This window comes from Trichechus manatus, unplaced genomic scaffold (assembly GCF_000243295.1).
Source record: "Trichechus manatus latirostris isolate Lorelei unplaced genomic scaffold, TriManLat1.0 scaffold00084, whole genome shotgun sequence".
Taxonomy (NCBI): Eukaryota; Metazoa; Chordata; class Mammalia; order Sirenia; family Trichechidae; genus Trichechus; species Trichechus manatus.
In genome coordinates, this window is record NW_004444020.1 from 2,823,117 (window position 1) to 2,837,194 (window position 14,078).

The following is a 14,078-nucleotide window of genomic DNA, read 5'->3' on the forward strand; positions in this document are numbered from 1 at the left end:
CTATCTGTTCTGTAAGCCTTCACCTGAAGTACAATAAAATATTAAAAAAAAAAAAATGCCATTGGAATTTGGATCAAGATTGCACTGTATCTGTAGATCACTTTGGGTAGAATTGACATTTTCACAATATTGAGTCTTCCTATCCAGGGGCAAGGTATGTTTTTCCACTTATGTAGGTCTCTTTTGGTTTCTTGCAGTTGTGCCTTGTAGCTCTCCTTGTATAGGTCTTTTACGTCTCTGGCTAGATTTATTCCTAAGTATTTTATCTTCTTGGGGGCTATTGTAAATGGTATTGATTTGGTTATTTCCTCTTCAAAGTTCTCTCTGTTGGTGTAGAGGGATCCAACTTATTTTGTATGTTTATCTTCTATCCTGATACTTTGCTGAAATCTTGTATTAGTTCAGTAGTTTTCTTGTGGATTCTTTGGGGTTTTCTGTGTATAAGATCATATCGTCTGCAAATAGAGATACTTTTACTTCTTCCCTACCAATCTGGATGTCCTTTATTTCTTTTTCTAGCCTAATTGCTCTAGTTAGGACCTCCAGCACAGTGTTGAATAAGAGTGGTAATAAAGGGCATCCTTGCCTAGTTCCAGTTCTCAAGGGGAATGCTTTCAAACTCTCTCCATTTAGGATGATGTTGGCTGTTGGCTTTGTAAAAATGCTCTTAATCATGTTAAGGAATTTCCTTTCTATTTCTATTTTGTTGAGAGTTTTTATCATGAATAGGTGTTAGCCTTTGTCAAATGCCTTTTCTGCATGGATTGATAAGATCATGTGGTTCTTGTCTTTTGTTTTATTAATGTGATGGATTACATTGATTGGTTTTTCTATTTTTACAAATTCTTGTGAGTCCATAATTATTTCAAAATTAAAAGTTAAAATAAAAACTGTGACACAGAAAGAGTTAAGTAATTTGCTTTAAGGTCATACTGCTAGGCAAAGAAAATTAAACAAACATATGAGGTGGAAATAGTTACTTAATGACGAATTCACTAAAATCAATTCCTTCAACACAGATTCACTGAGAATCATGTAAGCACCTCCTATATTCCAAGTACCCTTCTAGACATTGAGCATAAGATCAGTCACTGCTGTAAAGGAGTTCCTAGTCTAGCAGGTTCTCATTTATTGAGCATGTACTATATATATATGGAGCCCTGGTGGCATAGTGGTTAAGTGCTACGGCTGCTAACCAAAAGGTCAGCAGTTCGAATCCACCAGCTGCTCCTCGGAAACCCTATGGGGCAGTTCTACTCTGTGCTATAGGGTTGCTATGAGTCAGAATTGACTTGACAGCAGTGGGTTTGGTTTGGTTTTATATAGAGTTCAGGAACCCTGCTGGCACAGTGGTTAAAAGCACTTGGCTTCTAACCGAAAAGTCAGCAGTTCAAATCCTCCGGCTGCTCCATGAGGAAAAAGATGTGGCAGTCTGCTTCCATAAAGATTTACAGCTTTGGAAACCCTGTGGGCAGTTCTACTCTGTCTTACAGGGTCACTATGAGTTGGATCAACTTGATGACAGTGGGTTTTAGGTTTTATATAGAGAGTCTAGAGGCAAAGGAAAAGGAAAAAAAAAAAAAAAAAGAAAGAATTAAAGATATAATCCTTAACCTCAAAGGAAAAAAAAAAGCTTTCAATCCTATTCGTAGGAATATACACAGGAGAGCATATACATATATACCTCGCTATAATCTAGGGGCTGATTTTCTAATCTGTAGCATGCCCTCGCTAAAAAAGAAACAGTCTAATTTCCTAGTTACTTGTGACATTTTTTAAAAGAGGTGGTAAAGATAAACTATTAAGTAAAATTCAATTTTGAAGTATTTGTAGTTCCTGGTTAATACCCGTCCACAGTGCGTCTCTTCCCTTTTCTGACTGCTTTTGCAGTTTACCTTCTGTGACATACTTTAGCACTCGGGTGTATATTGCTCTCTGCTATTACCTCAGTATCTCTTCTCTCCATCTAAATTTTATGCTCATTAAGAGGTGTATTTTCTTTCTAATCCCACGACTGAGAGTGCATAGTTAGTAATGAATAAATGCTAGTTGACTTGAACTCTGCCAACCATATGTTATTGCCATGGAGGAGACGTAGCTACAATATTTACAGAGAAGGGCACAAATTTGATTAAATTCGATTTAACTAATAATTATTAGGAGGTTACTGAGTATAGGCTACAAGACATTTTACTAGTTGTTATATAATCCTACAACATTAAATAACGAAGCTACATATATTACGGCTAAATGCCTTTCCCAGTCATTTCCTTAAAACACAAATGGCTTGTGAATACTAACGTAAGCTGTGGACTGTAGTTAATAACAATGTATCAATACTGGCTTATCGATTGTGACAAACGTACCACATGAATGTACAATATTAATAATAGGAGAAACTGTGCAGGGGGCATGGCACCTGTCTGTACTTTCTGCATATCTATAACTGCTCTAAAAAATAGTCTATTAAAAAAATGGCTCTCCCAAACTATTGAATATCCTCCTTTTTTGAAGGAAGATGATATCCGTTTGGCAACTTTGATCCTGTAAGAAACTGTTTTAAATATGATATTAAATATAACACCGAAAACCTTCCAAGGCTGCAAATCTTTATGGAGGCAGACTGCCACATCTTTCTCTCATGGAGCTGCTGATGGTTTCCATATGCCGGCCTTTCAGCTAGTAGTCGAGCACTTTATCCACTGTGCTACCAGAGCTCTCAGATATTAAATATAAAAGGGGAAAAACTATTTGGTATTTACTGTAGTTTACCATTACTTTCAGTATATCATGATTAATCCTAAAATGTAAACATCTTAGAAGACAACACATAAACCATTAGGAGATCGAGGTCTGAATTTGTTTTTCCTTAAGTAATTATTATAAAGTACTAGTTACAGACACATATAGGATTCTGATTTATTCAAAGACAGACTCCTAAAATATTAACCAATCAAATGCAATTGGCCAATTTCTGCTATGTTTTAAAGTATAAACTTGTAATTTGTCCAGGTTATAAATTAAATTCTTTAAAATTCCTAATATAAGGGTAACTACTCAACAAAGTTCGAATTCAAAATTCATCAGTGCCATTGACAAAACATGCATATATAGTTGTTGTTAGTTGCTGTTGAGTTGATTTCGACTCATGGTGATCCCATGTGACCTTTCAGAAGCAGACTGCCAGGCCTGTCTTCTGAGGTGCCTCTGGGTAAGTCCAGTTCGTAGTTGAGCGCTTAACTGTTTGTGCCACCCAGGTGTTCTCATATATAATTATATAGACATAATTCTAAAACTCAAACTGACTTTTCTATGAAAAATTTTCTGTCCTGCTGATGAATGTGCTCACACGTCTTTATATTATATTATTTTTGGACTTTCAACTGATGTTGAACTACTTTAATTATGGCAGCAATGTAATTTATAATGGCATCTTCCCTCGTACTCTTTCTGTAGGAAAAACACATGAAACTCAGAAATTAGCACATGAACTTACAGTAACTCCTCCTGCTCTAAAACATCTTGACATTTAGAGAAAACTAATGAAGCAGGAGTCAGTGAACTTTAAGCTGTTCTCATTACTGTAAGATACTAAAGGCTAAGTGGTTTGCCCAAAGGCATACAGTTAATGACAGAAAAGCTGAAGCAGTTTCCTCATTCCTATCAGGCTCCTCCAGTCAGGGGCCTTATTGTCTGTGCTCATTGGGGATGATAGGTTTGATTTATATGTACTCTTTACAAAGATTACACTGAGTACATTTACACAGAGCAAGCTTACATTAATTTCATACAATGTTACTCAGGAGTTTTTTGGAATACTATTCTCTTAAGCTTATAATAAACAAAAATTTCTTCATAAGGAAAAAAAAAAAAAGAAATGAAAATGAACCAGAAGAAAGAGCAAGAAGAAGAATAAGCTAAATATGCTAAGTAGCCAATGAAATACTTCTTTGAGGAAAACAGTGATATGCATGTCAAATTCTCAAGTCCTTTTTAAGCAGTAAATCAGGTATCACTCAGGATCAGACCCAGCCTTAAAGGTAGGGTAGCTACCTATGCCAGTGGGCAGGACTCATTTCTTAAAGTTTTGAGTGGTGAAGGTAGTCCCTAACTGCAGGGTAAGAATGGGGATGAGGAGGGCTCCTTCAGTGCTCTGGGGTAGTGTCCATTTAGTACTTGTGTCCCAAATCACACCTACTCAGTGTATTTTACATACCTCTTTAGGGTGGAAAACTATGTTATCTAGTTTGAAATCTCCATGAAGCAAACATTGTTCATTGTCATTATCTGGCAAGTTTTTCATTAGCCAGTCAGATAGATGGCTTATGGCAGGGATGTCCTGATGAGCTGTAGCTTGATACTGCTTTGTCCAGGTTGATACCTAAAGATACATAAATAAGAAAACAGATAAAGCTGAAAATAGAATGTAAGATACAGTGCCCTAAATTTAAAACAAATTTCAATGATACGCAATTTGCTTTTACTCCTAAATGCTCAAGACAAATGCCTGTCAGTAATACTCATGTCAGCTTTTTTTCTATCAAGTTCCGTTTTACTTACCTAGCTTTTTATCAGGAAAAAAATAAAAATACTAGCATGGGCAACAAGATGGAAACCCTGGTGGCATAGTGGTTAAGAGCTATGGCTGTTATAACCAAAACGTGGTCAGTTCAAATCTACCAAGTGCTCGTTGGAAACTCTATGAGGCAGTTCTACTCTGTCCTAAAGGGTCACTATGAGTCGGAATCGACTTGATGGCAAGGAGTTTGGCTGTTTTTTTTTTTTTTTTTTGGCAACAAGAGACAGAGGTTCTAGTCTTTTTCTGCAACTATTTTGTGGAAGAAAAAAAAAAAAGAGTACACATTCACAAATAAATAGGTATAGAAAATTTCTGGAAAGGGTCACAAGAAAGAAGAAACTCCTGAAAAGGACAATAGGGGGTTAGAAAAAGCAGGGGAGATTTACTTTTCCTTTTAGTATCCTTTCTTACTATTCATAGAATCTTCTTAATATACTACAGATATGAGAAGTGTAAAGACTCTCTATTGTTCTTAGACTTGAATGCAAACAAGTCAACCTATTCTCAAAGTCCTCCATCAGCTGAGACCATATTGTTTATCTGCTTGTATCTCTCCATAGAGTCCCTGGGTGGTGCAAATGGTTAATGCTTGGCTGCTAACCAAAAGGCTGAAGGTTGGAGTCCACCTAGAGGCGCCTTGGAAGAAAGGCCTGGTGATCTTCTGAAAAATCAGCCATTGAAAGCCCTATGGAGCACAGTTCTACTCTGACACACATGGGGTCGCCATGAGTCAGAATTGATTTGACAGCATCTAGTATCTCTCTGCACTCCCCAAGGTATCTCTTCTCAATTTAGTGCAGTAGGGTAAAGATTTTCATCATTGTAGTCACACTGACCTGGGTTTAAATTTCAAGTTGTATATTACTTGATCTCTGTAAGTTTCTGTTTCCTCATCTGAAAAATGGGGGTAATAATATAATACCTGTGTCTTAGGATTGTTGCAAAAATCAAAACAAAGAAGGTCCACAGCTCGCCTAGCATGGGACTTGGCATAAACTGAATATACTCTAAACCTTAGTTCCCTTTTTTCTCTCCTCAGCCTTCCTGAGCTCCCAAAATGACATGCTTACAAGGGAAATAGCTCCAGACATACCTGCTCCTGCTGTTCCTTTGATTCGAAATGCTCAACATCTCTTCCTCATCACTCTATGTAAATTTTATTCTTCCTTAAATACCCATTGCAAGAAATCTCTCTTCCAGGAAGCTTTCCTCACTAAACAAGAGCGCACCAGTCTCCACCCTCTGAATGCCACATTGCTCGCGATGAATACCAAAAAATTAAATACCAGATTATATATACATTCATTCATACCATTTTCAAGCTGTTTTATGTATATAAGATTCATAGATAGGTCTCTCAAAAGTGACCATAAGTTTCTTTAGGAGAAAGACTTATCTTCTATTTTCTTGATACTTTACACAGTACTTGGCAGGTATTAACCACACAGTCACTTGTAATAAATACATGTTAACTTGCTGAAAAAGGGAAATGGTATATAAAACATACTGATAAAATTAAGTGAAGAGCGTGAAATGGCTTTCAATTTGCATTCATGTACCTGCTGCCATGTACAGAAGTTTTTTTCTAAACAAAACCTGATCTGCGAAAAAATTAGGAAAATTATCTTATGCTGAAAACAAGTAAATCTGAAGGTTGATATTAAAAGTCATAGCCAACATTTCAGAAAACTATAAAATAATAGATTTGTATTTTGACTAATGATGTATAGTATATTATTTCCAACAACCTGAGAAAAGGAGCTCTCTCTGTAGATGCATTACCTGTCTTTTGCAGCACCCAGTTCCCCTGCCATATCCCTCCAACTGCAATGACTGTACATTCAAGGAATGTAATCGAGCCAAGGTTTCAATCATGGCCACATATATGGCCGAGCGCTCTGCTGGGCTAACTCCAGGAACTGTGAAATCACGAAAGATTCTCCCCTATGAAAGAGATTATAAAAAAAAAAAAAAAAAATTTCCATATCAATTAATTACTATATCATCATTCCTACTCTTTACAAGGCCTGAAAAAGATCAGGATAACAGTTTTGTAACCAAAACCAAATCTTTGTAGAATACGCTTGAAAACATTCGTTTGCAAGACATGTTTAACATAAGAGTACATGCTTCAAAAGAAACTACAAGGATAAGCCATGATGAACTTAAAGCCCCAAAACTATTTTCATGCTATGTTTTACAAAAAATGAGAATAATTTGATTATTTATTGTTCTTAGTGGCTTGATTTTCTATTTGGAAACTCTCACTCCCTTCTTCCCAATTATCCTCAGCCCCCCACCACTCAATCCAGAGAGTTTGGTTTATTGCCATTACATATAGCTCTTTACTGACACCTAGAGGAAAATTCAAGAATAAGTCAATACATCCTAATAACTAGATTTGTTCCTACTCTATTCCATCTCTTCCACATTGTGTGTGTGTTGAAACTAAAACAAAAGTTTAACCCTTTGCAAAGCTGTCTAATTACCTAAAATGCTGAATAAGAAATTATACTATTTAGCAACATCTAACATCAGAATTAAAAATAAAAGCCACAACAAAATAAGATTAAATGCTAATTTACCTGCACATGTTCCATCACATAAAATTCTGTTCCAATAATAGAAGCATCACTGCAGTACAGTAAAGGCTTGGGAACAGGGAATCCAATCAAATACAAGGCTTTCTGGACTTGAAATTCTCTATAAATCTAAGTAGAATGATGGGTTATTAAAAATCAAAAACACAGACATTTAAAAACTACTCATGAGCTAACATTAAGGCTAGAAATAAATGCTAAAACAATAGCAACAAATAACCTGGAGAATAATGACAATAATTTCCTTAAAAGTAAGTAAGGAATTTTCTTACCTCAATCACTAATATATTAGGACAGAACTAAAAAATGAGTTTTCCAGGCTATTCAATTACCTAATCAGGCTGAAAGGATGGACACCTGCATGGGGCTTAATCCTGGCTCTGACCAACACTTCCAGATTTTATCATAAAGCATCCCTTTGTTTCCAGCAGCCCCTTGCTCACTCTCTCTCTCTCTGATCCTTCCCAAGGGGACCATGGCATGTCTCTGTTCTGGCTCTCAGCAACAGTCAGCTAGAGCCAAGACAAGTAGCCCCACGGGGTTTTCTCATATCCAGAGTGCATTCAGGACTATAGCACTCAGTCTGTCAGACTGGCTCCTTTCTAGAAACTGTTTATCCCCAAACCAGTAGAGAGTAAGTGATCTGTCCTCAGCTTCTTCATGAAGCCTCCAAATTTATACTATTCTAAATACAATTTAATATACATAAATTATGTTTCAAAACTCATTTTAAAAAATGTCTAAAAACTCTTAGGTTCCCTTAATCTGGCCTGTTTTCACATCAAATGCTAATAATCATTGTTAAACTTGAAGAAGATGCACTAACAGGAAAGGGATACACAGGACTTTTTAGGAATACTACTGTTGCAATTTAAGTGTTCAGTCAGTTTTGTAAATTTCAAAACCAGCACTCTGGTTTACACATCAATCTAGGCTTAGTCTAATTAGCAGGGGTGCCCTTGGAGTTCAGTTTTTTCTAGATATTCTGACAAAACCAAGGTCTGTGCCTTTAAGACTAAGGATAAGATCCAGACAATATCTCAATGACCTCAACATCATGCAAAGGGTCTGGTCTGAAGAGATAGCTGGATGTCCTCTAGATTGTACCTTTCTCTCCTCTGCAGTGATGTCCATTATTACAGATGAGAAAGCTGAGCTCAGATAGATTACATGCCTAATCCAGGGTCCCACGACTAATAAATTCTGGGGCAAAGATTTGAACTAGATCTGTTGACTCCTGTTGAATTTGTTACCCGAGAGTAAAACATCTTTATATATGTTAATATAATCCATATAGACGAAAGAGAGCTTCCTTAAGAAACTATGGATGCTAGCTTTGAAGGAATTTCTTTTTCAGACCTAATTCTTGTGATGGGGTAGTTATCCTTGGGCAGAAACAAAATAGTCTATTCTAATGATATATAATTTAAATAGGTGTTATGAATACTAGGATTTTGGGGGGTTAAGGAAATAGAAAAAGATAAAAGGTTTAAGGTGATACAGGGTTTTTCAAACTAGGCAAAAGAAAAATGAAGTACAGCAAGGAGCTGCGGAACTTGGATAAAATGACTGATTTCTGACCATTTCTAATACATATTCTAAGAAAGAACATATCCTTGTCTAACCTACCTACCCCACACACAAAAAGAATAGTGTACAGATCTAAAAAAAGAAGTCATAAATTCAAACGCCTACAGGGCCACCCAGAGGATGTAAATAGAAGAAGCAGGTAGAGAGAGGTGGGACTGCTACAGTTTAGAGCCCATGTCCTCTCTAGAGGGGAAAACTGCTAACTTGTTCTACTGGACTGTTGCCATGTGGGAATGCAGGCCAAGTGCTGCTGGCTTGGCTCCCCAAAGGGATACTGATGAGAACCAGAAAGATTAGGGGGTCAGAGTGGAAATGTTCCAGGCAAGGTAGAGGATAAAGCTATAAACTGGGAGTTGCAGGGTGGTAGGGGAGGCTGTTGGGTGCTGGTGGGAAGGGAAAAGCACCCACTTCTTCAGGAGATCAAAGCAGGCACATGCTTCCAAGGTGGGAGTATGAGGATTCTTCCTGGTGCCCAGGGCTACTGTGGACCTCAGCATAACTACTGGGAGATAAGTCAGGCAGATGCAAAGCAGGAGTCCAAATAAAGTGACTTCCTCAACTAAGAGGAAGGCTGGGGTGGCTGTACAGGTCTATCACTGAGGACCTCAGGACGCAGCTTACAGCAGAGCTGTGGTGCAGACCAGGTGAAGATGACTCATCTGTACACAAAGCTGCGTTGCCCCAGACTCAGGTAATGGTGACCAGCCACTCCTAAGGAGGGGAAACCATGCAGCTCATTTGGAAAGCAGGAGTAAAGGGTTGCTGCTGCAATAATTGGTGCTGAGAAGGGGCTAAACCACTGTCCAGGTGAGAGCAGTCAATGGACTGATGGCTGCAGCAAGAAGTTTTTATAATATAACCACTCTGCTGTTGGGTAAGTGGGGGAGACATAAAGGTTAGCAAGGGACCAGAGAATGAAGCGATGGCAGAGTGGGAGCATTACTTTTTTGCAATGCAGACTTAGGAAAAATGAAGGGAGTTGAAACAAAGTACAGGCATACCTTATAGATATTGTGGACTTGGTTCCAGACCGCCGCAATAAAGCAAGTTATCACAATACAGTGAGTTACACAAACTTTTTGGTTTCCCAGTGCATATAAAAGTTATGCTTACACTGTACTGTTGTCTATTAGGAGCCCTGGTAGTGCAGTGGTTAAGAGCTATGGTGAGCTACAGCTGCTAACCAAAAGGTCGGCAGTTTGAATCTACCAGCTGCTCCTTGGAAACCCTATGGTGCAGTTATACCCTGTCCTATATTATTGCTATGAGTCAGAATCGACTCGATGGTAATGAGCTTCGTTTTTGGTTTGGGTAGTCTATTAAGTGCAATAGCATTATGTCTAAAAAAAATACATACCTTAATTAAAAAATACTTTACTGCTAAAAAATGCTAACCATCATCTGAGCTTTCAGCAAGTCATAATCTTTTTGCTGGTGGAGGATCTTGCCTCGATGCTGATGGCTGCTGATTGATCAGGGTAGTGGTTGCTGAAGGCTGAGGGGCTGTGGCAATTTCTTAAAATAAAACAACAATGAAGTTTGCCGCATCAATTGACTCTTTCACGAAAGATTTCTCTGTAGCACATAATGCTGTTTCATAGCATTTTACACACAGTAGAATTTTCAAAATTGGAGTCAATCCTCTCAAACTCTGCTGCAGCTTTATCAACGAACTTTATATAAAATTCTAATCCTTTGTTGTCATTTCAACAATGTTCACAGCATCTTTACCATGAATAGATTCCATTTCAAGACACCACTTTCTTTGCTCATCCATAAGAAGCAACTCCTCGTCTGTTGAAGTTTTATCATGAGATTGCAGCAAGTCAGTTACATCTTCAGGTTTCACTTCCAATTCTAGTTCTCTTGCCATTTCCATGACATCTGCAGTTACTTCCGCCACTGAAGTCTTGAACCCTTCAAAGTCATCCATGAGGGCTGGGATCAACTTCTTCCAAACTCCTGTTAATGCTGATATTTTGACCTTCTCCCACAAATGACAAATGTTCTTAATGGCATCTAGAATGGTGAATCCTTTCCAGAAAGTTTTCAATTTACTTTGCCCAGATCCATCAGAGGAATCACTATCTATGGAGCTATAGCCTTACAAAATGTATTTCTTAAATAATAAGACTTGAGAGTCAAAATTACTCCTGGATCCATGGGCTGCAGAATGGATGTTGTGTTGCTGTTGTTGTTGTGTGCTGTCGAGTTAATTCTAATCTACAGGATAGAGTAGAACTGCCCCCTAGGATTTCCAAGGAGCAACTGGTGGGTTCGAACTGCCAACTGTTTGGTTGGCAGCCTGAACTCTTAACTACTTTGCCACCAGGGATACTGTATTAGTAGGCATGAAAACAGCATCTCCTTGTACATCTTCATCGGTGCTCTTGGGTGACCAGGTGCATTGTCAATGAGCAGTAACATTTTGAAAGGTATCTTTTTTTTCTGAGCAGAGGTCTCAACAGTAGGCTTAAAATGTTCAGTAAAACATGTTGTAAACAGATTTGCTGTCATCCAGGCTTTGTTGTTCCATTTATAGAGAACAGGCAGAGTAGATTTAGCATAATTCTTAAGGGCCCTAGGATTTTCAGAATGGTAAATGAGCATTGGCTTCAACTTAAAGTCACCAGCTGCATTAGCCCCTAACGAGAGAGTCAGCCTGTCCTTTGAAGCTTTGAAGCCAGGCATTGAATTTTCCTCTCTAGCTGTGAAAGTCCTAGATGGCATCTTCTTCCAATATAAGGCTGTTTCATCTACACTGAAAATTTATTGTTTAGTGTGGACACCTTCATCAGTTAGCTAGATCTTCTGGATAACTTGCTGTAGCTTCCATATCAGCACTTGTTGCTTCACCTTGCACTTTTATGTTATAGAGATGGTTTCTTTCTTTAAACCTCATGAACCAACCTCTGCTAGCTTCAAACTTTTCTTCTGCAGCTTCCTCATCTCTCTCAGCCTTCACAGAATTGAAAAAGTTGTTGCCTTGCTCTGGATTAGGCTTTGGCTTAACAGAATGTTGTGGGTGGTTTGATCTTCTATCCAGACCACTAAAACTTTCTCTGCATCAGCAATAAGGCTGAGTAGCACTTTTAATTTCCTTCAAGAACTTTTCCTCTGCATTCACAACTTGGCTAATTGTCTGGCACAAGAGGCCTAGCTTTCAGCCTGTCCTGGCTTTCAACGTGCCTTCCTCCCTAAGCTTAATCATTTCTAGCTTTTGATTTAAAGTGAGAGACATGCGACTCTTCCTTTCACTTGAACACTTAGAGGCCATTGTAGGGTTATTAACTGGCTTAATTTCAATATTGTCATGTCCCAGGGAATAGGGAGGCCCAAGGAGAGGGAGAGGGACAGGGGAATGGCTGGTCGGTTAAGTTTGCCATCTTCTATGGGCAGGGTTCATGGCACCCCAAAACAATTACAACAGTAACATCAAAGATCACAGATCACCATAACAGATATAAAAATAATGAAATTTTGAAATATTGCAAGAATTACTAAAATACGACACACAGACATGAAGTGAGCACTTGCTTTTGGAAAAATGGCACTGATAGACTTGCTTGATGCAGAGATGCCACAAATCTTCAGTTTGTAAAAAACACAGTATCTGCGAAGTGTAATAAAGCAAAAGCACAACAAATGAGGTATGCCTGTACTCCAGATCCTTCAGTCATGTCATGTTGAGAAGATTTAATAAAAGTTACCCAGTATTTTTGATCGTAACCATTCCAGTTACTTCATATTACCAGGAATTTGATGGAGCCCAGAAAGTCAAGGATGTTACAGTACAGAAGGAAAGGTTTACGTCAGAATCTGTATTTTCTATTACTGTGATATTAACCCCACTCCTCAATGGTCCTTCCCAAGTGGAGCTAGGCCTGGGAAGCACCTGTGATCTGTGATACATGACTCAAAAAAAAAAAAAAACAATTGCCATCAAGTCAATTCTAACACACGGCAACCCCATGTGTATCAGAGCAGAAGTATACTCTATAGGGTTTTCAGTGGCTGATTTTTCACCAAGCCTTTCTTCCAGAGAGGTTGGGTGGACTCCAACCTCCAACTTTTTGGTTAGTGGACAAGAGCTTAACCATTTGCACCACCCATAGACTCCATCAGACGTGATTATAATACCCTAAATATACACTGGGAGCCCTGGTGGTACAGTGGTTAAGAGTTTGGCTGCTAAGCAAAAGGTCGAATATACATAGTGATATTTGAATACACATAGTGATTTTAACGTTCTCTAGCACTTTGATATCTGTCCTTTCCTGTTCTCTTCTCTAAAAATCCATGGTAAATACCTATCTTCTGAAAATAGAAAAATTCAGTTTTTAATGAAGATCTTTTATAATCCTCATTGATAAGTCTAATATCAGCTAATGATTATTAAAAGCTTTCTTTTCATCACTAAACGATCAGAGAATAATCATAGCAAATTTATTAAATAATTCCTTGAGCAGATATTATTATATGAAACAGTAATGTCCCTATTTTATATAATTTAAATATATAACTAAAGTGAAAACATCCATAAATGAGTAGTACTGAAAATATTCACAGAATGACTATACTTCTGGCCAACTGTAGAGGGAGGACTCAAACCCACAAGAAGACTGGGTGTTGCTCAAGGTTAACAGCCTAGAGATTTCAACCTCAAGTCCTTTTTAAAAATGGAAAGGGATAAAATTCAAGTGAAATTTTAATCTAGCTAAGAAATAAAATGCATTTTCTATTACTTAGTAATAATGAGATGTCTTTTCAAAGTGGTTTAAATTATTTTTGTATGAATAAAATAATTTATTTGACACTAAAATATTTATCATTGCACCTGTATACCATACCTTGTGTGCTTTCGGAAGAAGTGAACCAGGTGGTTTTTTCCTGAGTACATATGCTTGAATGCCCTTCTGGAGATAAAAGGTTGGATTGGACTGTCCTAATCTAGATAAGAGTAGAGAAAGGATCAATTATAAAGATGTGTTTTCCTTCTTCCTCAAATCCTACTGAAATGTCAGAAGAAACATGAAATGAAAATAAATCCATCTTAATCCTGGAAAGTCAAGAGGGATGCTACCAGCAGCTCACAACAGCAGTTTCCAGATGATAATAAAGCAGATGGCAACAAACTGGCAGTGGGGAATCTATCAACCAACAGATAGGAGAGAGGACCTCATACTCTGAAAAACATGAGTTTTATCAGAAGTATGCCTAGAACAATGCCTAGATGCAAGGCAACAAAGGCAGGAAGAAGATATTTTGGGTGATCAGTCAGAAAATTAATTAAAGGATGCCGAAGAGCT

General features: G+C 37.9%; 1 protein-coding gene across 3 annotated transcripts in view; it reads right to left on the reverse strand.

The window, feature by feature from the left end:
• The window catches only part of ACAD11 (acyl-CoA dehydrogenase family member 11), a 125,116-nt gene that overhangs the window by 84,266 nt on the left and 26,772 nt on the right, over positions 1-14,078 (reverse strand). Inside the window, exons 3-6 of one of the 3 annotated variants that reach the window (XM_004381406.2) lie at positions 13,620-13,719; positions 7,165-7,290; positions 6,362-6,523; positions 4,217-4,381 (exon numbers count right to left, since the gene is read on the reverse strand). In XM_004381406.2, coding sequence (XP_004381463.1) covers positions 4,217-4,381; positions 6,362-6,523; positions 7,165-7,290; positions 13,620-13,719 — 553 coding nt within the window. The remainder of the gene's footprint in view (positions 1-4,216; positions 4,382-6,361; positions 6,524-7,164; positions 7,291-13,619; positions 13,720-14,078) is intronic. The other 2 variants (XM_023735952.1, XM_023735954.1) reach the window with 2 other exon arrangements.